Here is a 27,859-nt window from a genome sequence, read left to right on the forward strand (position 1 = left end):
CGCATCCTTCCTTTGCTTCACCTTCCCACTTTGTTGCTTTTCGGCAATTAATTTCCTTTAAACATCCTACTTGCACAGTTAAGTATTCCCCTCCCGGCTCCCGATCTTTCTATATAGCAAATATTTCAAGACAAAAAGTGTACGGCACACACTGCACGCATTTCTTTAATTCTTTTAAATATAACTCCTTTTTTCCTGGTTATTTACTAATAGTAGCTAAGCCAGTTCGGTCAGGGAAGCAGTGGGCGGCGTCCTTCGTTTGAGCTGTCGATCCTTTTTCCTCACTTCTCAATTTAGTTACTCAGCAATTGAAGAGTGGTGTGATCGCAAGATGGAAAGGCTTTCGGCAGGGTTGAGCCACCTCTTCATGACAGTCTTTCTGCACAATTTCGCCACGTTCATGGTGATCCCGGCCATCACCGACGTTACCATGTCTGCCCTTTGTCCTGGAAGAGATGAGTGCTCCATTGCTATCTACCTCACCGGATTTCAACAAGCGGTACGTGCAAATTTCTGACTTAGATACTATAACCCAAATGATCAACTAATCAACTTAATTGTCGACGTCTAATCAAATACATATCATTTTTAACATTCATAATCGTTTGATTATTCCCCGCAAGAAGCAAATTGATATCATATCATCTAGCTCTAGGCTTCTAGGCCTTACAGATATGTTCTCTTTTAGTGCACCAAACCAAATGTCCATGAAAGGATTTGATCCGCTAAACTAACTCAAGTGATGGTAACTGAAGCGACAGAAGTTTGTTTTTGTTTAAAAGAAACTTCCATTTCCTTTGCGTGGGCTATAATCAACTTTCAGATTCAATAATATTGGTCTTTCAATTTATGGAAGGTCTTTCAATTCAACGAAGTGGAGCAAAATTTCAAAATCATGGCCCCACACCCACACTTTTACTAGTTCACTCCAGTCCCTTCTCTGTTCTGCTTTCACCGCTTTCGTTTTCTCACTGAAATGCGGTCCACCACACCCCCTACTTCATATGTAACTATTCACATGTGCATATATATATATATATATATATATATATATTGTCTCTTCTTCTCTAAAAAGATTAAATTTGTAAATAAAATTTACAAACTAAATGATATGTCACCAATAGGAAATGAGCACGTTTATCAACGGTTAAGTAATAATCTTATCATAAATCTCTATGTCATTTAATTTACAAAATTTTATTTATAAATTTAGTCTCCTTAACATTAATCTTTTGTTATTATCCACATAACTTGGGATTTTTTGGGTCATACATTTAAATTATCTCCACATACTTTACTGTGAGACTGTAAAGTGTAAACCTTCTCGTAGATGTGAGCCATTAGGGAAGATCAATCTGTTTTTGTATATATTATGAAGAAGTGAAAAAATATTTTGCATTAAAATTTAATTTTATGATGAAATTTCAACTTCTTTCATACGTAACTGAGCAAAAAAATTTCTTAGCTAACTAGCTAGGTAGAGTTAGCATTGGAATATTGGAAATAAGTATGCCAAATGCAAGAATCTCAAAATATTAATGTCGAGAAAAAAGTTTGACATGCATGCAGTACTCTCTGCCCATCAGAAATTTCTCTTTGGTTTTCCACATGGGAAATGCATTTTGGCATTTTTCAATTATATTAACTCGTGGACAAACTTGCAAATATTAATATTGCTTGTAATAAAAATTAGTATCCGATCTCTATTTACTAATGTTTATTGACTGAGACTTTATTAGTTTTTAAATTTTGATTGAAGTTCCTAACATTGATGTGATAATCAATTTACATGTTTATTACATATTTTTAAAATAAAAATTAGTAATTGATTTAGGGTTTTAATATTCACACCTCTATTAAATCTTAATTAATTTTCAATTCAAACATTTCCAAAATAAATAAATAAAATAGAATAAGTTTGTACCCATTAGTTTTTTATAAAAAGATTCTCAATTTTTTAATCTTAAATGTACCCATTCATATAATTATCAATTTTTTTTTAATCTTAAATGTACCCATTCTTAAATATACCAATTTGTTATATGTAATATATACTATTTTTTAATATAAAATGTACAATTTTTTTATATAAAATGTACCCAATTTTTTAATATAAAATCCATTCAAAATTTTTTCATCCATTTTTGAACTTATATGGATCCATTATTTTTTCGTTGATTTAAGAATGTATTTATGTCAAGTTTAATCGAAGAAATTTACAAATGTTATTAAGCCTAATATCTTCTCTCTTTTTTTCTCTGTGTTTTGAAGAATGTACACACACGCACAAAATATAATAGAGAGTATAATTTATATTTTATTATTTTTAATCCCACAAATTATGTGTAACATCCCACATCGCGTAGGGGAGTGATCCTTAAATGTATATTCCCATCCCTATCTAGTACGAGGCCTTTTGGGAGCTCACTGGCTTCGGGTTCTGTAGGAACTCTGAAGTTAAGCAAGTAGCGTGCGAGAGCAATCCCATGATGGGTGACTCACTGGGAAGTTGCTCCTGAGTTCCCAAAAACAAAACCGTGAGGGAATGGTAAGCCCAATATCGTGCTACGGTGGTGGAGCGGGCCGGGGAAGTGGTCCGGCCCGGACCGGGATGTGACAATTTGGTATCAGAGCCTAACCCTGGCTGCGTGTGTGCCGACAAGGACGTTGGGCCCCTAAGGGGGGTGGATTGTAACATCCCACATCGCCTAGGGGAGTGATCCTTAAATGTATATTCCCATCCCTACTTAGTATGAGGCCTTTTGGGAGCTCATTGGCTTCGGGTTCCGTAGGAACTCCGAAGTTAAGCGAGTAGCGTGCGAGAACAATCCCATGATGGTTGACCCACTGGTAAGTTGCTCGTGAGTTCCCAAAAACAAAACCGTGAGGGAATGGTAAGTCCAAAGCGGACAATATCGTGCTACAGTGGTGGAGCAGGCCCGGGAAGTGGTCCGGCCCGGGGCGGGATGTGACATTATGGGTTATATTTAAAATCTCATTAATATAAACAAATACAATTTTTAATTTTTTAATTTTAATTTAAAAATATATATTAAGTTACACTATTACATTAATGTAAGAGACTTCGATTAAAAACTAAAAACAGATAAGGTTTTAGTCAAAGAATATTGATAACTAAGGACCGCGTCCAAAGTGTCCCTAAAAAATATCATAAAACCTCAATTTCTTAGCCCCCGACCAAAATAAAAGTGCAAAAATAAAAAGAAAAGCCTAAACAAAGGGGTTTACAGTTTATCTTTACAAACATCTCCACATTTGAAAAATGTAAACTGAAATCTGCACTTTTTTTTCTTTTTGTTTTCCTAAATCATGTGTTTATTTTTGTTCATAAATTCACTTTTGATTTATTTAATCTAATTGTTAAAAATAAACGAATGCATGCATGCGGAAAAAATAACGTTGGAAAATCACTTTTCTTCGGAAAATTTGATTAGGAATGGATGGAGGATTTTAACTGAATAAAAAAAGAAAGTGGGTAGAACTTAACAATTAGCCTATCCCTTCTCTATGATCTTTGGTTGAAAACACATTGATTTGTGCATGATTGATGCAGATCGTAGGGCTGGGAACACTGGTGATGATGCCATTGGTAGGTAACCTCTCAGACAAGTGTGGGAGAAAGGCTTTGCTTACACTGCCAATGATCTTCACAATTATCCCTTTGGGTAATCTTTCAACTCTTTGGATCCAAACCAACCACTGACAAAGATAAAGTGACACATGATATTTAGAGAACTTTAATGACAATACTTTGGCTTTATTTATTTTATTTTCTTTTTGCTTAACATCAAGCTCTCATTCTAATTTTTGATTTCTAGATAATCCGACGTAGTTATTATTGACACTTCAAATTAGTTATTGTATATTTTTTCTTAATTCAAAAAATTAAGAATAACGAGTTCGATATAACTATTTTAGACTAATAATAACTTATTATTGACACTTCAAATTAGTTATTGTATATTTTTTCTTAATTCAAAAAATTAAGAGTAACGAGTTCGATATAACTATTTTAGACTAATAATAACAATTCCGAAAAGTAACCAATAAACGATTGATCAAGAAATGGGGTAATTGAACGCTTACAGGGATATTGGGGTACAGCAGGAGTAAGAGTTTCTTCTACGTCTACTTCGTGGTCAAAACTCTAACCGACATGGTTTGTGAAGGCAGCGTTCAGTGCCTCGCCCTTGCCTATGTGGTAACTTTCTAATCTTTCTGTTGTATTTGGGCTTACTAAGGATATCAGGCCCATTAGTCATCGACTATTAGGCCGTACATCGTCCTCAGTGTGTTCAATGACTCGACTAGGTCCATTTTATTCTTAAAAACCAAAAAACAAAAAACAAAAAATAAAAACGCTCCACGTTCATATTGTTCGTTGTTTGATTTGAAATTTTGATGGAGGTGTGAAATATCAATGATTTTCAGGCAGATAATGTGGCAGAAGGGCGGCGAGCCTCGACGTTCGGAGTCCTATCGGGGATTAGTTCCTCTGCATTTGTCTGCGGAACCTTATTCACTCGTTTCGTCTCCACTTCCTCCACTTTTCAGGTCCATTAATCTCTCTCCAGGACTCTTTCCTCTCTGTTAATATGCATAATTGTGATATGATTGCATTATTTTTATAATTATTAACATTATTATTATTAGGTTGCGACTGTGGTGGCGGTTGTGGCAGTTACGTACATGAGGGTTTTCCTACCGGATTCCAACATAGACAAGAACCTTTCCGCTCCGTTACTGTCGGATGAAAAGATCAAAATTAAGGATTCAGCTGAAAATTCAAGTGCTCAGATATTGCAGCCAGCCAAAACATTGCCTTCCTTAAGTGATTTTATCTCCTTGTTGAAAACCAGGTCAGTCACTTTCCTGCTAAGTGTTGCTCTTATTTAATTTGCAGACTTGTAGTTCAAGTAAGTGATTACACTTTAACTAATTTGCAGCACGACGTTTTCGCAAGCTGCAATTGTTGCGTTTTTCAGTAATCTAGCGGATGTTGGCCTTCATGCTTCAATGATGGTACGTCTCTCATCCTACGAATTAGTAACTACTTTAATTTCCATTTTTTGCACTCTTTTATTGTTCGTTTGTTTTCAGTTTTTTACAATGTGGACATTAGTGTGATTAGTTCACAAAAAAATCGTTGTTTGTGGATGATTTGCATCTAATTATGTAGCGGTAAGCTCTATCGAACATAAGAAATGCTGAGATCGAAAATCATTGTTTGTTGAGTAGTACTATCTAAAGGCGCAGTTTCACTTCAACAAGGATCAGTTTGCTGACCTGATGGTTATTTCCGGGGTAGCAGGCACTGTTTCACAGGTACTGCATTTGTTTTACTGTCTTTTGATCCTCCGCATGCCTCCTTTTTCCGCAGTTTTGGTTTTATTTTCCATGGTACTAAAAATAAAACTTGATGCAGCTGGTTCTAATGCCCTTGCTGGCTCCAGCTTTAGGAGAGGAGAGGCTACTTTCGATAGGCCTCATTTTTAGCTGTGCACATGTAATATCTAGCCGTCTTTTATTTACTCACCGAAAGTAAAACTAAAATTTTTGACATGTCCATTTTAGCTAATCATTTACTAATCGAGTGCAGATGTTTCTTTATGGCATTGCGTGGTCCTTCTGGGTGCCATATGCTGCTGCCATGTTTTCCATCTTTTATGTGTTCGCACAACCATGCGTAAGTTTCGTCAAACTTTGCGAGTTAAACATTACTCAAATGTTGTATTTAAAGTGATTCAGTTCAAACTTCACAGATGCGAAGCATTGTATCGAAACAAGTTGGTCCGTCTGAGCAGGTAAATTTCTATATGCATTTCGGATGTTGCTTCCCTAGCCCTGCCTTTTGGGCTCCAATTCTTTTGGCAATGTATGACTTTCTTGTACATTGTTTTCAGGGGAAGGCTCAAGGGTGCATTTCAGGCATATGTTCACTTGCAAATGTTATATCTCCGATTGCTTTCTCTCCTCTCACAGGTGATTTGAAATTCCAATACTAGTTTTTCCGGCGAAAAGTTAATTCGAACTGAGAAATTCAAGTTGTTCTTGCAGCTTTGTTCCTGGCCGAAAAGGCACCATTTAATTTCCCTGGATTTAGTCTCATTTGCGTTGGATTTGCTGCGGTAAGAACCTACCAAGTTATTTGTATCTGTTATATATATGTTCTGCATTGACTTATTATTTCATCTTTGTATTTGGCAATTGGCATTAATTTGTAGATGATAGCCTTTATTCAAAGCGCGATGATTAGGGCTGCTCCTTCCCTTTCGAGCCAAAGGAACAGTGGCAATTGCAATCACACGGAGCCCTAGTTTTCGTAATTTGGAAAGTTGGAACGAAAATAGTTCCTGGTCTAGTTCCCGGCTGACCTTGGCACATCAACTACTGTAAAGCTCAAGGGTCCTGTTGTGCTGCTGGCTTAAGACTTTGCATCCAATTTATAGACAACGTAATTTTGGTTCATGTTTTGGAAGGGTGACATGGTGGGGTCTGGTTTTCTTGTACTAAAGTCACCTTCGGCACTGGCAGTAAACATGACGCTGAGAATCCCAATCCTTGAAATTCTCCGATCATATGAAGAAAAGAGATTCAGAAACATGCTCTGGTTTGTGACAGAGTGAAATTATACATTTCATGCCTCTTTATTGTTTTTTGGTTTTTTTTTTTTTTTGTTTTGCTAGGGGTGGGGTTCTTTATATAATTGAATTGATGGAACTTTGATGAAGCTTAGTGAATATTAAACTATAAAACTGTTATCTATGAATATTAAGCATCTATTTTGTCCACACACAAGATAAGAGAAAAACTTTAGATGCTTGATATTACTAATCAAGTTTAGTCCCCTGATTAAAGTAAGTACTCGCATAATTAAAGTTAACAAATAGAATCTCATGTTTGTTTTTGTAAAAAATATCTTACAAATGATATGGTTAAACGCCTTTACTACAGTTTTTTAGTAATGGAGCCTTGCATAAACTTAAGCAAAAGAAAGCAAAGCAAAGAGGGGAATCTCGTTTCCTTTCCTCGTACAATAAGCTTAAAACATACATATAGGGTGCTTGGAATTGGCTTTTTTTCTAATTGATTTTTTTATTTTTGTTGGCTGTTTCGCTGACTGTATTTTGGCGAGGCACGTGTAATGTTTACGGGAGAGGCACATGCAAGGCTTATGAGATATATTTTTTAAGATTGTTGGAACATGATTTAGTACATTATCTGTTATAGTACAAGTGATTCTAAATTTATTTTTTTAAACACTAAAAAATCTCTAGATTTAAGAAGCTTTAACGAAAAACTCTAGGTACTATTCACTTTAACGAAAAATTATATTTTTACTTTAAAAAATTAATTATAGTATTATTCACTTACACTATTTTTTTTTTTTTTTTTTTGTTAAAAATCAAAATTTTCAAAATATTTTAATTAATTTTCCTCTATATTTATGGGAGCAACGGTAATGGGTTCCCATGTCCCATCACATTAACATCTCTCTCTGCTCTCTATTTAGTATGTATCAGAGTATGGTCTCAAATCTCAAGTCAAACATATGATCAAGATGACACCAAAACATATGGTCCCAAAAAAAGGGAGCATATTAAATTAGAGTTAGACAACTCATTTTCTATGATCTAGATGACACCAATTCAAACCTAATTAATATTAGAATTTCACTACCACAATGTTACCGAGACGGCAACACCAAAACGTGGCGGACAATTGCGTGGGATTAAGAACAAATTAACAATAAAAAATAAAAAAAAGGAGAAACCATTTTGCTTTAGATTAAAAAAAGACAACTTTCTTTACATCGTGGAGGTATATTCTGAACAAGGGCAAAAGTGGCAGTCAAAACACATGTAATATTCTTGTTCATAAGAACAGACCAAAAGTGCTAATTACAATAATGTCTTGATTAATTTCAAGGTCATATGCCTAAAGCTTGCCCTCCTTCCCTAATCTTCCTTTTTAAAAAGAAAAAAAATCCCTTCGATATTGTAATTAATTTGCTCTAAATATCTAGATTTAAAAGGCATGGATAATCGTAACTTAATACTAAGGTTTAGTAATATTCATTTTCACTTGTAAGTGAGAAGTTTTAGGTTAGATTATCGCTAAAGATAAATTTGAACCATGTTATTGCTAGCTCATTATGATGTTTAGCCCAGTTTCAGACCTTTAGTGTAAATACTATCGTTTGTTAAAAAAATAAAAATAAAAGGCATGGATAATCTAATTCTATTTATTTTAAATTTTTGTTGGATAAACTGCTGGAATATTATCACGGTGTCTAATTTGTTCGGTCCTTTTATTACAAGGAAAATGATATTCATACCATGTTTTTGTACCACATTTTCATACCACCTTAGGTGACATTTGATGTGGACAGCCACATCACTTGAATTAATCATATTTTTAAATTTAATTCATTATTTAATAAACTAATTATTAAGAAAAATTAGTTAATTAAATGATGATTATGGTATACAAGGAGTTTTTCTCCTTCATTTCCTTGGGTTTTGCAAATTTTTCAAATGATGTGACTGTCCATATCAGATGACACTAAAATTGTATAGAAATATGATATAAAAACATGGTATGAATAACATCACTCTTATTATAAACGAAATTAGTTCAACTCTTTAAAAAGCAACTTTTCAGTTTTCTACCTAATTTTGAAAATGATTGTTGCATCAAATATAACGATCACGCAATAAAACAGAAAAATGCCACCAAGGCGCCAACCCACAAAATCCCTTAATTAAGCTACTAATTTTCTAAAAATGGTCAAATCTCAAAACCTTCTCTTCTTAATCCTCGCGTACGTCGCCCTCCACGTGTCCCATACAAATTTTTACTTATATACCGCGATACACCACCACTCACGTTTTCCCCTCGTAGGAAGATCGCAACCTCCCCCACATATTTCCTGCCTTTTACCGCCACCGGTTTTCACCGTTGGCTTCGTCGGAGGATCCGAAGCCTAAGGGAGACAACACTTTCCACCTTCTGACGGTTCCACAAAGTCAACGTCGGCCAATTCCTAAAACTCTCCAACTCCTGGTTCCTCCGGCAACAGCCAACGGCAGCTCTCACATTCATCCCTCTTAGTACTGGCATTGTATAACTAATGGCAGCAGAAGAAGATAAATCTCAGACGAAGGTTGTCTACCTCCACGGCGACCTTGATTTGAAAATTCTCGAGGCTCGATGTTTGCCCAACATGGATATGGTCTCGGAGCGCCTCCGCCGCTTCTTCTCGGCCTGCAGCAAACCTTTCACACGCCCGGCGGCCCACCACTCCCACGGCAAAATCATCACCAGCGACCCCTACGTCACCGTCTGCCTCGCCGGTGCCACAGTAGCTCGCACCCGCGTCATTTCCAACTCCCAGAACCCCGTCTGGAAAGAGCATTTCAAGATCCCCCTGGCCCACCCTGTCTCGCAGGTCGAATTCTACATCAAAGACAACGACATGTTTGGCGCAGATTTAATCGGCGTCGCGTCCGTCTCGGCGGTTAGAATCCTTTCCGGCGAAACGATCAGCGATTGGTTCCCTATCATCGGGCCGTTGGGCAAGCCGCCGAAGCCGGACGCGGCCGTTAAGCTCGAGATGCGGTTCACGAAATGCGAGGACAATCCCATGTACCGGCACGGTATTTCAAATGATCCAGACCACTTCGGGATTCGAAACTGTTATTTTCCGGTTCGGCAGGGAGGGCACGTGACGCTGTACCAGGACGCGCACGTGCCGGAGGCGATGCTGGAGGAGATTGAACTGGACGATGGCGTTACTTTTCAGCACGGGAGGTGCTGGGAGGATATCTGCCACGCGATATTGGAGGCGCATCATTTGGTATATATTGTGGGATGGTCAATATATCATCAGGTGAAGCTGGTGCGGGAACCGACGAAGCCTCTGCCGAGTGGCGGGAATTTGAACTTGGGGGAGCTGCTTAAGTACAAGTCCGAAGAAGGGTTGCGAGTTCTGCTGCTCGTTTGGGATGACAAGACTTCTCACAGCAAATTCTTCATCAATACGGTACCGTTTCGGTTTCAATTTCAAATTTTTTGACGTTTAGTTTTTATTGATTTTTTTTTTCGTTTTCTTGTTGAATGGCGTTCTTGCAATGAGTCACAAAACAAAGTTTTGAGTTTAACAACCATTGCATGAAAATGGAGCAATTAATTCAGCTGAATGAAGGTACAAACATTTGGTAGAAAAAAAAATTAAAAATGGTTTCGTGTTTGTCAAATGCAGCGAAAGCATACAAACCTGAGTTTCTTTTAGCATGAAGATCATAGAAGTACTCTAGAAAACATACCATTTGAACTCGCGTTGAGTAAAAATTGAATCTTTCTAATTAAAATCACTTGTGAGTAGTAGTGCTTCCTACATAAACAATCCAAACGAGCATGTTATAATTGATCGAATATATTTACCATTTTAAGTTGATACTACATCTTGTAAAAATTGATTTTGATTTGGAATACTGAGTTCTGTTACTTGTGTATGCAGAATGGAGTGATGCAAACTCATGACGAAGAGACCCGCAAGTTCTTTAAGCACTCTTCAGTTTCATGCGTGCTTGCACCTCGATATGCCAGCAGTAAGCTTAGCATTTTCAAGCAACAGGCATGCCTTACACCATGGTTCACTCACTGTTTAGCTTTTCATTTATCTATTGATCCACATATTTGAACAGAGTTTAAGTATGAATAATAATTTATGGACGATATTTACCTATAGTACGTTCTCACACATGATCTTCTTCTGTGTAGGTTGTTGGAACCCTGTTTACACATCACCAGAAATGTGTGATTGTGGATACACAAGCATCTGGAAATAACCGAAAGATAACCGCCTTCATAGGAGGTCTAGACCTGTGTGATGGCCGCTATGACACTCCTGAGCATCGCCTCTTTCGAGACCTCGACAGTGTTTTCCAGGATGATTATCATAATCCCACATTTTCTGTGAGTAAAAAAATTGCATTTTCCGTTTTGAAATCTAATGACTATAAATGAAATAGTTATTAAACGAACCCTTAGCTAAATGAGATTGTATGTCATGTATGTAGGGAGGAACAAAGGGTCCAAGGCAACCGTGGCATGATTTGCATTGCAAGATAGAAGGGCCGGCTGCCTATGATGTGCTTACCAATTTTGAGCAGCGTTGGAGAAAATCCACAAAATGGTCGGAGTTGGGCCAACGATTCAAAAGAGTATCTCGCTGGCATGACGATGCTTTGATAAAATTGGAGCGCATCTCATGGATACTTAGTCCCTCCCCATCAACTGCCAAGGATGATCCCGCCTTACGGGTTTCAGATGAAAATGACCCTCAAAACTGGCATGTTCAGGTACTACTATCTAACTGCATTTCCTTCAGCCACATGGCTTACATATAAATACTAATAAAATATCCTTACCATACTAGGCCTTAATTAGCAGTTGTTTGATGATTCGATTGGTAAATTGCCAGGTTTTTCGATCCATAGATTCTGGATCTCTGAAGGGATTTCCCAAGGATGTTTATAAAGCAGAGGCTCAGGTTGGCTATTCTTTCAGACGGCATGATCTTACTTCACAACATAGTTATTTTTACTGCAGAAATTAATCAGTGAATTTTGTGGTATTCTGTTTTACTGCAGAATCTTGTTTGTGCCAAGAATTTGGTAGTAGACAAGAGCATACAAACAGCATACATCGATGCAATCCGATCTGCACAACACTTCATATACATTGAGAATCAGTATTTTGTCGGATCGTCATATGGATGGCCAGCTTACAAAGAAGCAGGTTCATATACTATTACTATATATGAATTCCAATTAATTAGTAACAAGCGGTGTTCCAATAAATTAAATTTCTTAACAAATACGTTTTGATTCAGGTGCTGACAATTTAATCCCGATGGAATTGGCGTTAAAGATTGCGAGCAAGATAAGAGCAGACGAGAGATTCGCAGTTTATATCGTCATACCAATGTGGCCAGAGGGTGTTCCCTCCTCTGCTTCTGTGCAAGAAATTCTCTATTGGCAGGTAATTAAAGACTGAAGCCTTTTAGCTTCATACAAAGTCGGCTTAATTAACTCTCACTGCCTTGTAATTGATGGTTTACAGGGACAGACAATGCAAATGATGTATGAAGTCGTAGCAAAAGAGCTGAAAGCCATGAAAGTGGAGAATGCTCATCCGCAGGACTACCTAAACTTCTACTGTCTTGGAAATCGGGAGAAGGTGCCGGACACGCTATCCTGTCACGTGAATCAAGCTAACAGAAACGGAGAATCTCACACGGTAATTATACATTTGCAACATAACTTCAAAAAAGTTGAATTAAGTTAGGCCCTTTGCATACCAAACTGTGCAAGTGCTTTCAGGTTTCGGCGTCCCAAAAGTTTCAACGGTTTATGATTTACGTACATGCCAAGGGAATGGTGGTAGACGATGAGTATGTGATCATAGGTTCCGCAAATATCAACCAACGATCTATGGCGGGTTCTAGAGACACCGAGATAGCCATGGGCGCATACCAGCCCCACCACACTTGGGGTAAGAAGAAGCGTCATCCTCGTGGCCAGGTGTATGGGTATAGAATGTCACTTTGGGCAGAACACTTGGGGATGGTGGACAAATGCTTCAAGGAGGCTGAAACGTTGGATTGTGTGAAGCGCGTGAACGCTATCGCTGGAGATAACTGGACGAGGTTTGTGGCGGATGACTTTGCACCATTACAAGGGCATTTGATGAAATACCCGGTTGCGGTAGATGTCAATGGGAAGGTAAGTGCAATTCCTGGACGAGAGAGTTTCCCTGACGTCGGTGGTAAGATCCTCGGAGGCCGAACTACCCTTCCTGATGCACTCACTACATAACTTTAAACATTAGGCAGGCTGCAGACTCCTTCAATTTTTTCTCCCATGTTTATATTTCCATCACCATTCGATCCGAAAATGCTGACCTGATTGAAAGAAGGGGTTCCATACTATACAAAAGGTGTGGGAGCGTACAAGTATTAGTGACAAATCGATCGCAAGCACCCTATTACTGGAATGAATTTAGGGTACATAGCTCTTGTAATTTATCACCTCAATAGTGTATACCCTATTGAAATTAATTCAATTTATTTCTTCTTCTTTTTTTTTTTTTTTGTGCTTTTGGTTTATTTCTTCTTCTCCTTCTTCTTTTTTTTTTTTTCTTTTTGCTTTTGGTTTACCGTCAGAATGTAGACCCAATACATTTTTTTCTTTCTTTCTTTTTTAAGTTAATATTCTAACCTACCCTAAATAAAGAAGGGGACAGAACTAGAATGCAACACTGCGTACATACTATCTTAATGAATAGTGCAGTTCACACACTAATTTTTGCCTCTCACAACCGTTGTTAATTTTTTGTCATTGATCTTCTTCAATTCATTCAATCCGACACCGAAATTTAGAGGAGTGTGTGAGAAGTAAAAATTGATGTAGATAGTAGTACCCTATCCTAACTAACTGGCACAATTTGCGTTTGTACAGACATAACAGTTTAGTCACTACACTTATAACCTGTTTTAAGGTCTGTTTGAGACTGCTTCTAAGGGGTTAATAGTTTTTTACTACGTTTAATAATAAAATTAGAAGAGTGCTCCGATTTATAAAAGCACTTTATGAGAAAGCATTTTTTGGTAGTGTTTATAACAAAAAGCACTTGTAATAGAGGGACAAGTGATTTCTAAAGAAGCAAGCTCGAACAACCCATAAGTAACGAAATGAAATCAAAGCTAGCACACAAAATGAACAACTTTAAACAAAGAAGAATGATGAAAAAACAGGAAGGCGCTCAATATATAAATGGTTTCACCTCGCACATTGTCTCTCGTGGCAATATAATCTGATGAGTACAGAAGCCCTACTTTACCTCCCAAAAAAGGAAGCATAAATACAATTCATCAGACACAACTGAATTAGTTAACGGTAACTTTACCGACCATGCCAGCTCCCTGGTGAGGAGAGCAGTAGAAAGAGTACGAACCTTTTTCGGTCAAGGTGACGGCGTAGGTCTCCCCGGGGGCATTCAGGAGGTCCTCCTCGCTCATCGAGATCTTTCCGGCATCCACACCGCTAGGAACCTCGTCCTCGTCGAAGACAATGTTGTGTGGGAATCCAGCATTGTTCTTGAACACAATCTTCTCGCCGGGGGCGATGGAGAAGCTGTTGGGGACGAAGGCCAAGCCACCGTCATCGCTGCCGAGCAAGACCTCAATGGCCATGGCATTACTGGCGAGGATAGCGCTGGCTGCGGTGGCGGCGACGGCCACACCGACATCCTTGAGGGATGACTTGACGACGCACATCTGCCTTGGGGAGGCTGAGACCTTAACGGCAGCGCCAACCTTGGCTGCGCCGGAGGACTTGAGTCCGGTGAATGATGGGATAGTGACGGCGGCGGGGTTGACGGAGGCCATTGTGTGTAGTTGAGTGAATGTGTTCTAGGGAGCGGTCGCCTCAAGTTTTAAAAGGGATGATCAAAAGGGGAAGATAGGAAAGGGTGAGTTTTAATAGGGTGGGAGGGGATTGGTTATGTGTGGTGGAGGAATTGATGATTGGATATAGTGAACGAGTGGCATTGGGGGTGAGGTGGAGGCAGGGTTATCCGGTGAGGATGGGTCTGATTGGCTGGGGGAGATGCTATCCGATGACGTGGCAATTTGATTTAGTGATGGGAGGTGGAGAGTGAGAGCTTGCAAGTATGTCAAACTAGTGGAAGTGGATATATGGGGACAAACAATCTATGATCTACATGCTATATGAATGAGTGGCCAGGCTTATAGTTTGGGCTTAACTTGGTTCATGTGTGAGAATATGGACGTTCCAAGATATCATATGGAACTAAATTAGTTTAGTTTCTTGGTGCAAAAGGAACCAAATATAGGATTAAAATTATCTACTAGACCTTGTGGTTGGTTGTGTCAAATTTTAGTTACCACAAGTGATGGATTTACGTTATTTTTCTTAGTGAATTTTTTTTTCTTTTCATTTTCCATGTTTTATTTTTTCTGAAATTAGTGGTTTTTTCACCAACTTGCAAATTGTTAACAAATATCCTTACACATTTCCTAATACAAGTTGAATGGGGTAACGGAAATTCAAAGCCTGCATCATCAAGTTAAATAATTGGGTAAAGTACAAAAAACTACTTCAACTATTGGTGTCATGATACTTTCATACCTCATCTTTTAAAATTAATAATGTCATACCTCATCTTACGAATTTGTGTCAATGTTATACATTCCGTTAGCTTGGCCGTTTATTTCTTAGTTAAATGTTGACGTGGCTTGATCTGGGACCCATTTTTATTAAAAAATTATTAAAAACAAAAAAAAATCATTTAATATTATTTAAATATTAAAATAATAATAAAAAGTACATAAAAAAACAAAAAAAAAAACCTCTCCTTTCGTGCATCTCCCCTCTCTCTCTTCCCATCATCTTCCTGCAACCCAGAAAAAAGAAGAAGAAGAAGAAGAAGAAGAAGAGAAAAAAAAAAAAAAAAACCCAAACCAAACCAAACCCAGTTCATCCCCCCTCCCCCCACCACAAACCCAACCCCCTGCAACCTAGAAAGGAGGAGGAAGAAGAAGGAAAAAAAAAAAAAAAAAACCCCAACCTAACCCGAAGGAGGAAGAAGAAGAGGGAAGAAGAAGAAGAAAGAAGAAGAGGAAGAAGAAGAAGAAGAAGGGAAAAAAAAAAAAAAAACAACGGGAAACCTAGTTCGTCCCCCCACCCACCCAACCTGCAGAAGAAGAAGAAGAAGAAGAAGAAAAAGAAGAGGAGGGAAGAAGAAGAGAGAGAGAGAAAAAAAAAACAACGGGAGAAAAAGAGGGAAGCAGAAGAAGAGAGAAGAAAAAAAAAAAAACAATAGGAAACCCGTCCCCCCCACCCACCCAACCTCCAGAAGAAAAAGAAGAAGAAGAAGAGGGAAGCAGAAGAAGAGAGAAGAAAAAAAAAAACAACGGGAAACCCGTCCCCCCCTTCACCCACCCAACCTGCAGAAGAAGAAGAGAGAAGGAAAAAAAAAAAATACCCAGTTCGTCCGTCCCCCCCTTCTTTTTCTCCTCGCCCAGGAGAATAGGTTTGGCGAAGATTTCCCGATTCCACCTCAACGGGATTTGGGTTTTTTTCTGGGTTTTTTTTTTTTTTTTTTTTTCGTGGGTTGTAGGTAGTGGGTGCGAGGTTGGTGCGTGGGTGGGGGGGGGGGGGGGAGAAGAGGGGGTGGGGAGCAGGGAAAACAAATTGGTTTTTTTTTTTTTTTTTTTTTCTCTTCTTATTTTCTGGGTTGCAGTTGCAGAAAGGGGAAGAAGATGAAGATGGGGAGAAGGGAGAGAGGGGGGAAGGGACGAACTGATGTTGGTTTTTTTTTTTTAATAACTTTTCTTTATTATTTTAATATTTAAAAAAATATTAAATGTTTTTTTTTAGTTTTTAATAATTTTTTAATAAAAAATGGGTCCCGGATCAAACCACGTCAGCATTTAACTAAGAAATAAATGGCCAAGCTAACGAAATGTATAACATTAACACAAGTTCGTAAGATGAGGTATGACATTGTCAATTTTAAAAGATGAGGTATGAAAGTGTCGTGACACCAATAGTTGAAGTAGTTTTTTGTACTTTACCTTAAATAATTGGATGAAATGAAATTATAATACAAATTTCGTTAACTACGGGTTTTAGAAAAGTCATCATACACTTCAAATACATTAATAAAAGTGTCGAATGACTTTTTTGAAGTGTCTTTAACAACTCACTTAGCAAAATAACAAACAAATATGATCCGAATACTTTCTTTTCCCTTCAATGCTAAAATTGCTTCCAATTTGCTAGAGGAAAATTAACAGCAGCGAGCCGACCGACAGTCCGTACTTACGTGGCAATTACATTGGCCAACGCTCCCCCCTGCTACATTTACACTTCTAACCATTTCTTCTCCTTCTTTCTTCTCACTCCCAGCATTAACAATTTTTTCCAATATTCCATAGTAACTACACATGCTATGAAGCGACATGTATACGGTGAAAATACGTTAATTACAATTGGACGGACAACCAAGTAGGCAGCAACGTCCAATCAATAACTGACTCACACGATAACATTGGCAATCTAATAAAGCATATTTATGGCTACTGCTGTCTGTTAATTACATTCACGAAGATGGTCGCCGGTCAAAGCAAAACCGGAGAGTGAAGTATATTAGGATTCTGTTCTGTCACATCGGCTGAGCAAGTGTAATACGCAAAAAAAAATAATACATAGGTATTCAATTGTGAGTAATTTATGTACTCACTTTCTAATTTGGCCCAATAAAAAGCCACTGCTTCTTATTTTCTAAAGACCAAAAAAATTAATAATATGTCAATTATTTTTTAAAACAATAAAACATGTGATAGCATATTATGGATAAAATCAAAAGGGGAGTACCGAAATTAAGAACAAAATTGAAATACTGACTAGATCGATATCGAGCAAGCAAGGAAGGAGGGCAGAGGCAACCGACGTGAGAGGATGAAAGAGCACTGGGATATTGGCGCGGCTCAATCAGATTCAGGAGACCAACCACAACATACGTTCCTACGTACATGCAGATGCAGCCGTAAGCAGTTTTCTTCTCTGAGTGAAACCGGGCCAAAATCACAGTAACTATTTCAATAAGGTGATTATATATACGCAAAACACTATATTTTTCCTACATGCTGCATCAACTATATATAGAATTATTTAGCAAATGAAGAAAACAAAGAAGTTGAAGAGGACTGACTGCTGAGGAAGATATATATATTGATAATGACGATGGTGAAACTGAGGGCAGAGGGTGTGGTGAAAGCAATGAGAAGAAAATTGGGGATGTCATGGATCAACATTTAAGGAAGGAAGAGAGAGAGGGAGTGAGAGAAGCATATTGCAGTTGCAGGGTGGTGGTGGTGCATTAAAAACCTGCAGCTACCGAATTACAACCCTAATGCCAAAGGACCATAGCAGCATTCAATACCATGCCAACGTCCCATCCACCCGGCCCATAATATTCTTCTCTCTCTGTGATCCACGCTTCTACAGAAGCTAGCGAAGCGCAGAAAAAACAAGGTTGCAGTTGCAGGGCCTCCACATTAATAACGGAATCTCGCGCTCTGTTGGTTGCAGAATTATTTATTTTACTCTTCTTTTTATTACTAACAAAACATGCAGACCCATAGGCACACACCCAGCTATCTAATATGATAACATCTATCTAGCTCTGTAAGGGCTGCAACACCAGCAAAAACACAAACACATTAATCAAAATTAAATAAAAGTAAAAGGAAGGAATATCAAATGAATTGTCAAAGTAACGCCTCCACCATGCACCTCCCACAACGACCATGCAAAACGCTTGCTTTTAATTATTATCTCCCTCTTTACTGAACCAACTACTTAATCCATCTTAATTACTAGTTGTGGAATCTCGTCAGTATTCACAATTGTGATGCCATTTTTATCCCTTGCTTTCTGTTTACTAGTTAATAACCGCGGGATATGGAGACTGGAAGAGGGAGAGAGACTGACTTCAGTTGAGTTAGCCAAGCCTTGTAATTAATTAATTAACTCTTTAGTTGAGGAACATCTGATACATTTTCCGGTCAAAAATTTAGGAGACTAGGTAGGTGATGATGTTTAAGAACATTGAACTCTTTACATATGTAAAAATATTGTTTAGCTCCTTAAGACCAAACCCAACCTTAGACTAAATGCTATTTTTTTAGGTTTTATTCCCTCTCCCCCCCCCCCCAAAAAAAAACCCAACCTAACGCATGCTAAATGTGCGGGCTAAAAGCTAAAAACCAAATTCTCCCCAGGATTTAGCCCAGAAAATGGTGTGGGCACCACTAGTGAGACCTCACTCATATGGGCATGTCTCCCAAGATTTATTGAATCCAACAGCTGAAATCGAATATAATCAAATCTAACGGTAAAAAAAAAAAAAAAAGATCTAACGGCCCAAATTTAAATCCAACGGCTAAAATAATTAAAAAAAATCATTTAACTCAAAATTCATCCAAATTTAGTTAATTTTCAATATTTCTCGGAATTTAAATATTTTTAGGTTAAAATGTTCATAAAATTAAATTATGATAGTGTCCATAATTTTTAAAAAAAATTATTTTGAAATAAAAAATTAGCCTAAATTTATTCTTTAATAATCTCAGGCTAAAAAATTTAGGCTAGAAATGTTGGAGCATAAAAGTTGTTTCTAGGCTAAAAAATTTAGGTTTTAGCCCAAGGGTTGGAGATGGTCTAAGGGATTGTTCGATGACTATATTGTTTTCAATTCTTAGTTTAATAACCAATTTTACATCGCCACTTAGTATTACGGTTTAGTGGTATTCATCGTTATTCGTAAGTTAGAGGTCTTAGGTTCAATTATCGTCAAATATGAATTTGAACCACATTATTGCTAGTCTATTATGAAACTTAACCCACTTCCTCATCCTTTTAGTATAGATAATATCATTTGCTTACAAAAAGAAAAAGCCAATTTTGCATCACAAAACATGTATTGACCTAATCTCCAAACTCAATAGAGGTTTATAACTTTGACCTGGCCACTTGAGTTTTGTCACTTGCGGACCTAACCCGAACTCCAGGACCCTGAAAACATCCTCAAGGCGAAGCCAGCCCAACCTTTTTTATGAGGTAACAGACCCAATCTCCATGGAAAGTAGTGGGTCATGAATCTCCATCATCTCCTCTGGATTGGTCATGCCTGTACTGAGCCCGATAATGTATCTAATGGCCGATTATAATTGGCTGAAACCCCCATTACTTGATTAATATGCTCAAACAACACAATTAACTATTATTACGATTTTATTTTCTTTGAGGACTAAAATGTGAATAACTGCTACCTCAGTGGCCATCATCATATTCAGATTGGATAAGTGGTAGCAGTAGTAGTAGTTCGTTGGAGCCTGGTGCGTGTCTGCCAAGTACCCAAGTGTTAATACCATGTTTGCCAGTGTCAGACACGTGGGCCCGATACTCTCATCCACAACCATGCTGCACGTTTCATACCACTATTTACTATTTAGAATCTTAGATTAGATTAATCAATCATCTTTTTTATCCAATAAAATAGTAAAGCTTTGGTTTCTTCATGAAATAGCACCCACTATACCACAATTGACTTGCATGAATGCCTATGAAAATTGCAAAGGATGTAAGGAGTAATTAGCACCGGTGCACGTATGCTGATGAAAATTGTTACTTGCATCCAAATAAAATAAATATCTCCTACAAATAAGTAATAAATTCAAGAGAACTATGGTATGCATCGTAAAGGATTCTAAGCACAGACAGTTTAGTAACGAACTTATGCGATTTGATCAGAGTTCACAAAACCTAAGTGATAGATTAAAACAAAAGTTTATATGAAACCTCACTCTCGTCTTCAATAGGGCCTGCTCTTTTTTTTTTTTTGGAAGAAGCCCAAAGAATAACAAAGAAATGTCTTAGCGTTTGTCGATTACTTTCATTATGCAAATTTATTAGAGTAATGCTATTTTTACCATATTTTATACCACATTTTTTAACCATTTTAAGTGGCAGATTAGTTGGACAAGCTCCATCATTTAATTTCAATCTTTTTATTAATTAAAACACTTAAATAATCTTAGATAGAAGAATGAGACTCCTAATATACCACAATCATTATTTAAAAAGATTGAAATTAAATGATGTAACTTGTCCAACTCATTTGCCACTTAAGATGGTAAATAAATATGATATAAAATTATAGTAAAAATAACATTACTCAATTTATTGTCACCATGGAGTCTCTAACCACTAATACAGAATCTTATATAAGATTTATTTTACATAACTCGTAGCTCAAACATGACGAGGACAGTATATCATTTTTATTAAAACCCTTTTCTTATACAGCGGAGTATGAAATAGGTATGCTTAGATAAACCTCCACCGATTAAAAAGAAAAAAAATTTGAAGTTGACAGACCAATAAACAAAGACGTATATTTTACCAAACGCGTATGGTTGCGTGGAAATGAGACACTCCGGCAAAGCTGATTGGCTATGAGTGGAGGCGGGGCCCCGTGGTGATGGTATCAACGAATGAAGCCAACTTGTAAAGGTCCTAATCCAATTGACAATAAATATAATCTTAATTGATGAAGGATTATCGTTAAGTAGTATTTTAATGGAGGATGAATCCAATAACGATAAGAGCAGGCGGTGTTTCGGTGAGTGGTGGATGATATAAGCAAAGCAAAGAGAAGAATAAGGCAATTGTGAAGAATCCACGTCAACATCAATTGACACGAACTTCGCGGGGGGTGCGCATTGCGCTTCTATGGACTATTAATTAACCTTCTTCTTAAAAATTCCGACTACCAAAGGGGCAGACACACACACACAAAAACCGAAACCAAATTAAACCACGGGCTCAAAATCGGTAGCCATTCCTGTTTCTTTCCGTACAAGCAAAGACACTAGAAAATCCACTGTCGTTTTGTTCCTGTACAACTAGCACTAACCAGGTCCAGGAGGCAGAGGGAGGGACCGACCGAGGGGTTTTTGCTTACGCGGACTCGGAACGCTGCGTTTGGAGTTTAGAGGGGCTTCAGGTAGGTGCGGCCGTGGATGGTGATCGCGAAGAATAATCATGGAAGACACGGAGAGTTTCTGTAACAGGCCCGCTGACTTTTCGCCCGCTCCGACCCGAAAGCAGAAGCTGCAAGTGTGCATTTACAATGAAGTTCTTGGTCGGCTCCAGGACTCCGATGTCGGAGAGGCCAAGGTTCCTGGTTTCGAAGATGAACTGTGGGCCCATTTCAGTCGCCTCCCCACTAGGTAACCTTCGGAAACCTAGCGCGCGCGCTCTCTCTCTCTCTCTCTCTAAATTGTAATCGGTGGAACTGCATATTCCTTGTTGATTCTGGTTTGATCAGAATCTTTGATGATTCTTTTTTGGTTCTGTTTGGAAAAATAGATGGATTAAAAAAGATGTCACTGTCGCGTGACTGATTAAATTTAATAAATCCTTGAATTTTGAGTGTAAGTTCGTCACGTTTCGTTGAAATTGTGCGGTTGATGCTGAATAGGGAAGGATTTAAAGTGGCCATAATTTGATTGCTGAGAAAACCAAAGCTTTTTTTACTTTTTTGGTTGGAAGAAAGAAAGGCAAGGCTTAAAGCTTTTTAAGTCAAAAAGTTGTGAAAGATACTTTTTTTTTTTTTAATTTAATTTTTTTAGACTTTTATTATTTGGCTGTGTATATATTATAAATTCATCACCCTCCCACCTGCCTTCAAAAAAAAAAAAAAAAAAAAAAAAAAAAAAAAAAGAAAGAAAAGAAAAGAAAACATATGACCCGCCGACTCAAATACATATACGTGTCCGTTGTTGGTGTCAAAATTTGAGAAAATAATATAAATGTTTTTTTCTTTTTCAGTCGGCCACGCACTTGTTTCCCATTTCACAAATTTTGTTGTCTTACGTAATGAATTAATTTTTGTTGGTATACGTATGAGTGCTAGTATATTAATTTTTGTAAGCTTCGGTCGGAACGTTTGCTTGCACGATTGCATTTTTTATGTGATTTTTTTGTTGAAGATATGCGTTGGATGTGAATGTGGAGAGGGCACAAGATGTTCTGATGCATAAGAGATTACTGCATATGGCGCATGACCCGGCCACTAGACCTGCAGTCCAAGTTCGTCTTGTGCAGGTAAAGTTCGTCTTGGACTCGGAATTATTGGCATTGGAAGTTGTTTGCTTAGCCAATTTTTTATGCAGGTTCGTTCTGCTTCCGGCTCAAATTCATCGAGGAAAGCGAATGCTCAATGTTCTGCTGCTGCCAGCAATGAGAGGCACGGTTATATGAATATTTATTCGGAGTTGGCTTTCTCTATTGAAATTTGAATACATTGATCTTTAATCTCTCATATGACACGTTCTTTCCATATCTTATGCTTTCAGTCATCCACCGCCAGCTTTTGGTTTGTCACCTGATCTTCAACTTGCTCTTGAAGCTGAGCAGTTACACGTTGACCAGGGTGATAACTCTGTGTATGCCAGTCAACTTTTTACAAGGTATGTAGGTCTGAAATACGTTCTTTATGATTGTCATCATTTTCACACGATGGTGTACACGAAAGAAGATACTTCTCCATTTTGCAGTACAATGTTATCTGTTCCCGACTTACATTATCCGCACTGCCTTCTATAGCTATCATTTCTATATGTATCTAGGAATGTCTCCTATGATTTCACTGTGTATGAGAAGATCTTTGACAGGAAGGAATTACAGCAGATAAATGATTGCTATAGTTTTACATTGTTCTTATCTGATTAACTTTGCTATACTTCAAATTTACAGGTCGATGCATGAAATTACTATTTCCACGAATGACAAGCCCAAACTCCTCAGTGAGGTAGATTTGTTGTCGCCCTTTTAATATATCCTTAAAATTGCTGTTCTGCAATGTCAATCAATATATTGCGGTTTTCAATTTACATCATCTTTGTTGATATTTCTCGATGATGTATTGTTAACATGTTAAGCATTTCTTAGGATTTTTATAATCGCTTTCAAGATACGTTCTGCATAGTATGTGACGTGATTCACTTACAGTTCCGAATCTTCTGACATATATAAGGTGTTTATTGTTTAACTTCATATTTGATATTCTTTAACTTCATATTTGAAATTCCGACAAATAATGAGGATGGCATGCACTTGTTTTAGGAAATTCTAGTGGGCCCTGGTCCCCTCCCTCCACCCAATGTTGTTATGCTTAAAGATTACTTCCTCAAAGTGTATCGTCACCCTAATGCTCACTCTGATTCTTGACCTTTTCAGAGGGTCTGGAAGGCTTGTGACTATCTCGAATCCCTTGGCACTCTGTGTTAAACCCACTCAGGTTATCAATAAGAGGTAGCCTGTTTAGTCAGTCATGGTGGGTGATTTGTTGAGATTCAAGTAAATCGTTATCAGTAGAATTCACTATCAAAGTCAAGGTTGATCTATACTGTATTTTATTTGTCCTGCCATATCTTGTGCCGTAAATTGTCCCAAGGGAATCTCGTCTTTATATTTTTGCAGATAAAATTGACAAAATTGATGTTTATGTGTAGAACATTTCAGTTAATTCTGTTTGGAAATATTTTCTGTAATATTTTTGTGGTTGTTCCTTATAGAAAAATGATAGTTTGTGTATTCAAACAATGTTTCTAATTCACTGTTCAAAATTTTATGTTTTGCATCAGTTGACATCCTTATTATCTGACATTGGACTGAACATTCAAGAAGCACATGCGTATTCCACAACAGATGGCTACTCTTTGGATGTCTTTGTTGTTGATGGTTGGCCATGTGAGGTATTGGCTTGCCGTGTTCATATTCTGCTATAAAACAATGATAAACTGCTTGACATACATGTTTAATGTAAATTTGTAGGAAACTGAGAGGCTTAGGCATGCACTGGCAAAACAAATACCATGGAATGAGGTAGGTCCTTCAGTGCGAACTTAACTTTTTTATAGATTCCGATTACTGATAACAATTTTCATTCTCTAATTATTGTCGATTAAGCATGATATTTGTATTGCAGAAGAATCCTTCATTGGACTGTAACATCATTTCTCCTGCTCCGGATCAAGAGACTGCAATGAAGTTTATAAATGATCATGTAAGCACACTCAATGAGGAAAAGGATGTCTGGGAAATTGATGCAAGCATGTTGAGATATGAGAAGAAAATTGCATCTGGATCGATTGGTGATTTGTAAGTTCTGTCAACACTAAACATACTAGGTCATGTTTAATTGGTAAATGGGTACTTGTTAAATAGCTAGGTTAATTGACACAGGTATCAAGGTAGTTACTGTGGTCAAGATGTGGCTATTAAAGTTCTTAGCACTGAGCGCCTGAATGAAACTATGAAGGAGTTTACTCAAGAAGTCTATATTATGAGGTCGGTCATGTCACAGCACATCCTTACTCCAGGCTCTGAGTTCCCTTGTATTTTCTTTGTTGTTGTTTTTTAAGCACTCTCATTGTGCATCTTAATGCTTTCATTAATAAGGTAAATGCTCAAGAGGGAGAAAGGCCACTCTCAAAATCGTGTTTCATGCATTTAATCTTGCACTTCTCAAAATTGTATTGTCTTGGCAGAAAAGTTCGGCACAAGAATGTCGTTCGATTTATTGGGGCATGCACTAAACCTCCTAAGCTTTGCATCGTTACTGGTAATTTTGGATGAATTATGTGCACATTGAGTACCATGCTTTTGTAATTTATGTATTTATATTTGTTTATGCCCACACATGGTTTTCTGTTCAATTTGAGTTATGCCCTTTTATATTTCTTTTTCGTTCTCAGAATTTCTGTCTGGTGGAAGTATGTATGACTTTCTGCATAAGCAAAGGGGTGTTTTATCACTTCTGTCCTTGCTCAGAGTCGCAATTGATGTTTCCAGGGGAATGAACTACTTGCACCAAAACAATATAATCCATAGGGACTTGAAAGCTGCTAATCTTTTGATGGACGGAACTGGAGTAATAGATTCTTTGTGTCTCTTAAATATGTTGCATTTATATGTACTTTTATTTATCATACTTTTCTCAAAACTAAAAGGAGGCATGGGCAGGACGCGTGCGTTCTTGTCCTGTTACATCTCTTTCTTGACAGGAACTTATCAGGTTATTCTAAAGTGTGTGTAGATTTAACATGGTGATCAAATTTAATTAATTTGATTTTCTTGAAGTTTGAAATTATTGTTGACAGGTAGTGAAAGTAGCTGATTTCGGCATCGCTAGAGTACAGGCACAGTCTGGTGGTATGACTGCAGAAACTGGCACTTACCGTTGGATGGCTCCCGAGGTCTGTTTTCCCTAGATATTTATCCTTTGTTGTTAAGTATTAAACCATTTATTTGCTTCATTGGAATTAAGCATATGGATATCACACTAGTGTCTGACACATGATTGCTTTCTGTTGATTACGGAAGGTTATAGAACATAGGCCATACAATCATACAGCTGATGTTTTTAGCTTTGGGGTTGTTCTCTGGGAGCTGCTTACAGGGAAGGTAATCTCTTTTATACCATGAAAAACTATTCCAGTTAATGCTTTTGTTTATCTTTAAACTAGTTCATGGTTGCACAGACTTCACACCATCCTCTCTCTGTGTTTTGTGACTGAAATGTCAGCTTCCCTACGAGAACTTAACTCCGTTACAAGCAGCAGTTGGCGTAGTCCAGAAGGTACTACTTTTACTTTTTCCACAATTAAGCCTTTCTTTTATCTATGTCTTTCTTGTTTGGAATGGATTGATTTAAGTCCCCAATGAGTGGAAATAAGTTTCCTTTTCCTGATGAGAAGTTGTTCTATTTAGTAGCTGGTAGCCTTGTAAAAGTTGTGCCAGGAATTATAGCTGCGTAAAATAGGGTATCTTCTACTGGTCCGACTGATTTATTATTTCCTAGCCGGCGAGCTGGGCAGGCATAGCTTTTGTTTTGATAATGAATAAGCTCAAAACTAAAAAAGAAGTCCATTTAATTGAGTATTCTTGGTGCGTGAATTACACAGGGTCTGAGGCCTACAATTCCGAGGCACACGAATCCAGTGCTGATGGAACTGATGGAGAGATGCTGGCAGCAAGACCCATCATTGAGACCCGAATTCTCAGAAATTGTAAATATGTTGCAGCACTTGGCCAGGAAGGTACGGGGAAAAAGATCCAACACTCGTCTTTATGCTTCCTTATCCTTTCCATTCCTAATGAGCAATTCTAATATATCTTGGCACACTACAGGTTGCAAAGGGAAGTGAGGATAGACGAAAGGGAAAATCAGCTAAAGTAGTTCCTACTTTCAAGCAAGGCGGTGATGGTAGTGCCAAATGAGGAGAAATTCTTAGGCAGACGAGTGATGTGACGCGGCTGATCGTACCAAGGACTTGCGAGAGGATTTTGTTTCTAATACGTGTGTAAATGAGCTCTTCACAAGTCATTTCTTTCCCTCCAATCTATATATATATATATGCTCCGTTGAAAAACTGGACAAGTGTAGTCAAGCTAGCAAAAGAACGTGTCTCATCTACTAGATTCAAGTTTGAATTCCTGTCTCCTGGTTTGGATTTGAATGAATCAAATTAGATTACCCAATCAACGAAAATTCGTTCAAAACACCAACCTAATATGTAATATCTCACCATCCCAACTAAAATCCTTCTTTTTCACAACCAAGAAGCCACCAACCTAATTTCCCCGTATCCTTATCCTACAAAAATTCAAAATTGCACAACGATTTTACCGAGGAAATCAAAAGTAAATTGAAACAAAATTGCAACACAGAAACCGTAAATAAAAACCCATCCAAAAGTAAATAGAAACAAAATTGCATCAGAAACCAAATTAGAACCAACAAAGTGATTCCGTAAATTCAAAATCAAAACTGAATTAAAAACAAAACTGCAATAGAAACCAATCATAACATAGAAATACGTACCTTTCAACTTGTGGCCACTCACTACTATGGTTTCGTGGTATTCATTTTCACTTAGAAGTTAGAGGTCTTAGGTTTGAATCTCGTGGATGGCGAATTCGATACCTAATTAGGCTGCTTATTGTGTAGCTTAGCCAAACTCTCCCTTCTACTAGTGTAAAAATAGCGATGTACTCCAAAAAAATAAAAAAACTTAAAGTACTTGAGAATTCGAAAGTAGGGTTTTGACTTGGCAATAGGAAACATAATAAGCGGCAAATATTCTAACTTTTATTGCACTGCAGTTCCTTAA

General features: G+C 37.6%; 4 protein-coding genes across 7 annotated transcripts; 3 read left to right on the forward strand and 1 right to left on the reverse strand.

Annotated features, from left to right (window-relative positions):
- LOC137714397 (uncharacterized) lies at nucleotides 1–6,790 on the forward strand. 3 transcript variants are annotated; one of them, XM_088685695.1, is made up of 14 exons: nucleotides 1–77; nucleotides 214–499; nucleotides 3,575–3,686; nucleotides 4,110–4,222; nucleotides 4,453–4,575; nucleotides 4,675–4,880; nucleotides 4,968–5,043; nucleotides 5,260–5,346; nucleotides 5,447–5,527; nucleotides 5,621–5,707; nucleotides 5,784–5,825; nucleotides 5,925–6,003; nucleotides 6,079–6,149; nucleotides 6,246–6,790. In XM_088685695.1, exons 2-14 carry the CDS (start codon nucleotides 332–334, stop codon nucleotides 6,336–6,338), a joined length of 1,338 nt encoding a protein of 445 aa, XP_088541821.1. In that variant the 5' UTR covers nucleotides 1–77; nucleotides 214–331; the 3' UTR covers nucleotides 6,339–6,790. The 3 variants fall into 3 exon arrangements, with proteins under 3 accessions (XP_088541821.1, XP_088541822.1, XP_088541824.1); XM_088685696.1 differs by lacking the exon at nucleotides 1–77 and having other exon boundaries at nucleotides 111–499; nucleotides 5,293–5,346; XM_088685698.1 differs by lacking the exons at nucleotides 1–77; nucleotides 3,575–3,686; nucleotides 4,110–4,222 and having other exon boundaries at nucleotides 127–499.
- Nucleotides 6,791–8,861: 2,071 nt separating this feature from the next.
- Nucleotides 8,862–13,165, forward strand: LOC137744417 (phospholipase D delta). Its single transcript, XM_068484237.2, has 9 exons — nucleotides 8,862–10,066; nucleotides 10,544–10,660; nucleotides 10,807–11,001; nucleotides 11,106–11,387; nucleotides 11,510–11,578; nucleotides 11,679–11,826; nucleotides 11,921–12,069; nucleotides 12,151–12,327; nucleotides 12,411–13,165. Exons 1-9 carry the CDS (start codon nucleotides 9,155–9,157, stop codon nucleotides 12,903–12,905), a joined length of 2,544 nt encoding a protein of 847 aa, XP_068340338.2. The 5' UTR covers nucleotides 8,862–9,154; the 3' UTR covers nucleotides 12,906–13,165.
- A 664-nt stretch (nucleotides 13,166–13,829) lies between these two features.
- Nucleotides 13,830–14,557, reverse strand: LOC137744409 (plastocyanin). The gene has a single exon (XM_068484228.2). The coding sequence runs from the start codon at nucleotides 14,474–14,476 to the stop codon at nucleotides 13,976–13,978; it is 501 nt and encodes a 166-aa protein (XP_068340329.2). The 5' UTR covers nucleotides 14,477–14,557; the 3' UTR covers nucleotides 13,830–13,975.
- A 6,549-nt stretch (nucleotides 14,558–21,106) lies between these two features.
- On the forward strand, nucleotides 21,107–27,182 carry LOC137708928 (serine/threonine-protein kinase STY46). 2 transcript variants are annotated; one of them, XM_068448094.2, is made up of 16 exons: nucleotides 21,107–21,910; nucleotides 22,673–22,787; nucleotides 22,856–22,929; nucleotides 23,039–23,152; nucleotides 23,439–23,493; nucleotides 24,329–24,439; nucleotides 24,519–24,569; nucleotides 24,673–24,845; nucleotides 24,930–25,034; nucleotides 25,235–25,308; nucleotides 25,442–25,617; nucleotides 25,847–25,942; nucleotides 26,070–26,150; nucleotides 26,272–26,325; nucleotides 26,651–26,785; nucleotides 26,877–27,182. In XM_068448094.2, the coding sequence occupies exons 1-16, from the start codon at nucleotides 21,723–21,725 to the stop codon at nucleotides 26,964–26,966; spliced, it is 1,692 nt and encodes a 563-aa protein (XP_068304195.2). In that variant the 5' UTR covers nucleotides 21,107–21,722; the 3' UTR covers nucleotides 26,967–27,182. The 2 variants fall into 2 exon arrangements, 1 of the variants encoding a protein (XP_068304195.2); XR_015956211.1 differs by having other exon boundaries at nucleotides 21,244–21,910; nucleotides 26,228–26,325.
- The last annotated feature ends 677 nt before the right edge of the window (nucleotides 27,183–27,859 follow it).

The sequence above is a fragment of the Pyrus communis genome, chromosome 15 (genome assembly GCF_041283825.1).
Source record: "Pyrus communis isolate YQ-2024b chromosome 15, ASM4128382v1, whole genome shotgun sequence".
NCBI lineage: Eukaryota > Viridiplantae > Streptophyta > Magnoliopsida > Rosales > Rosaceae > Pyrus > Pyrus communis.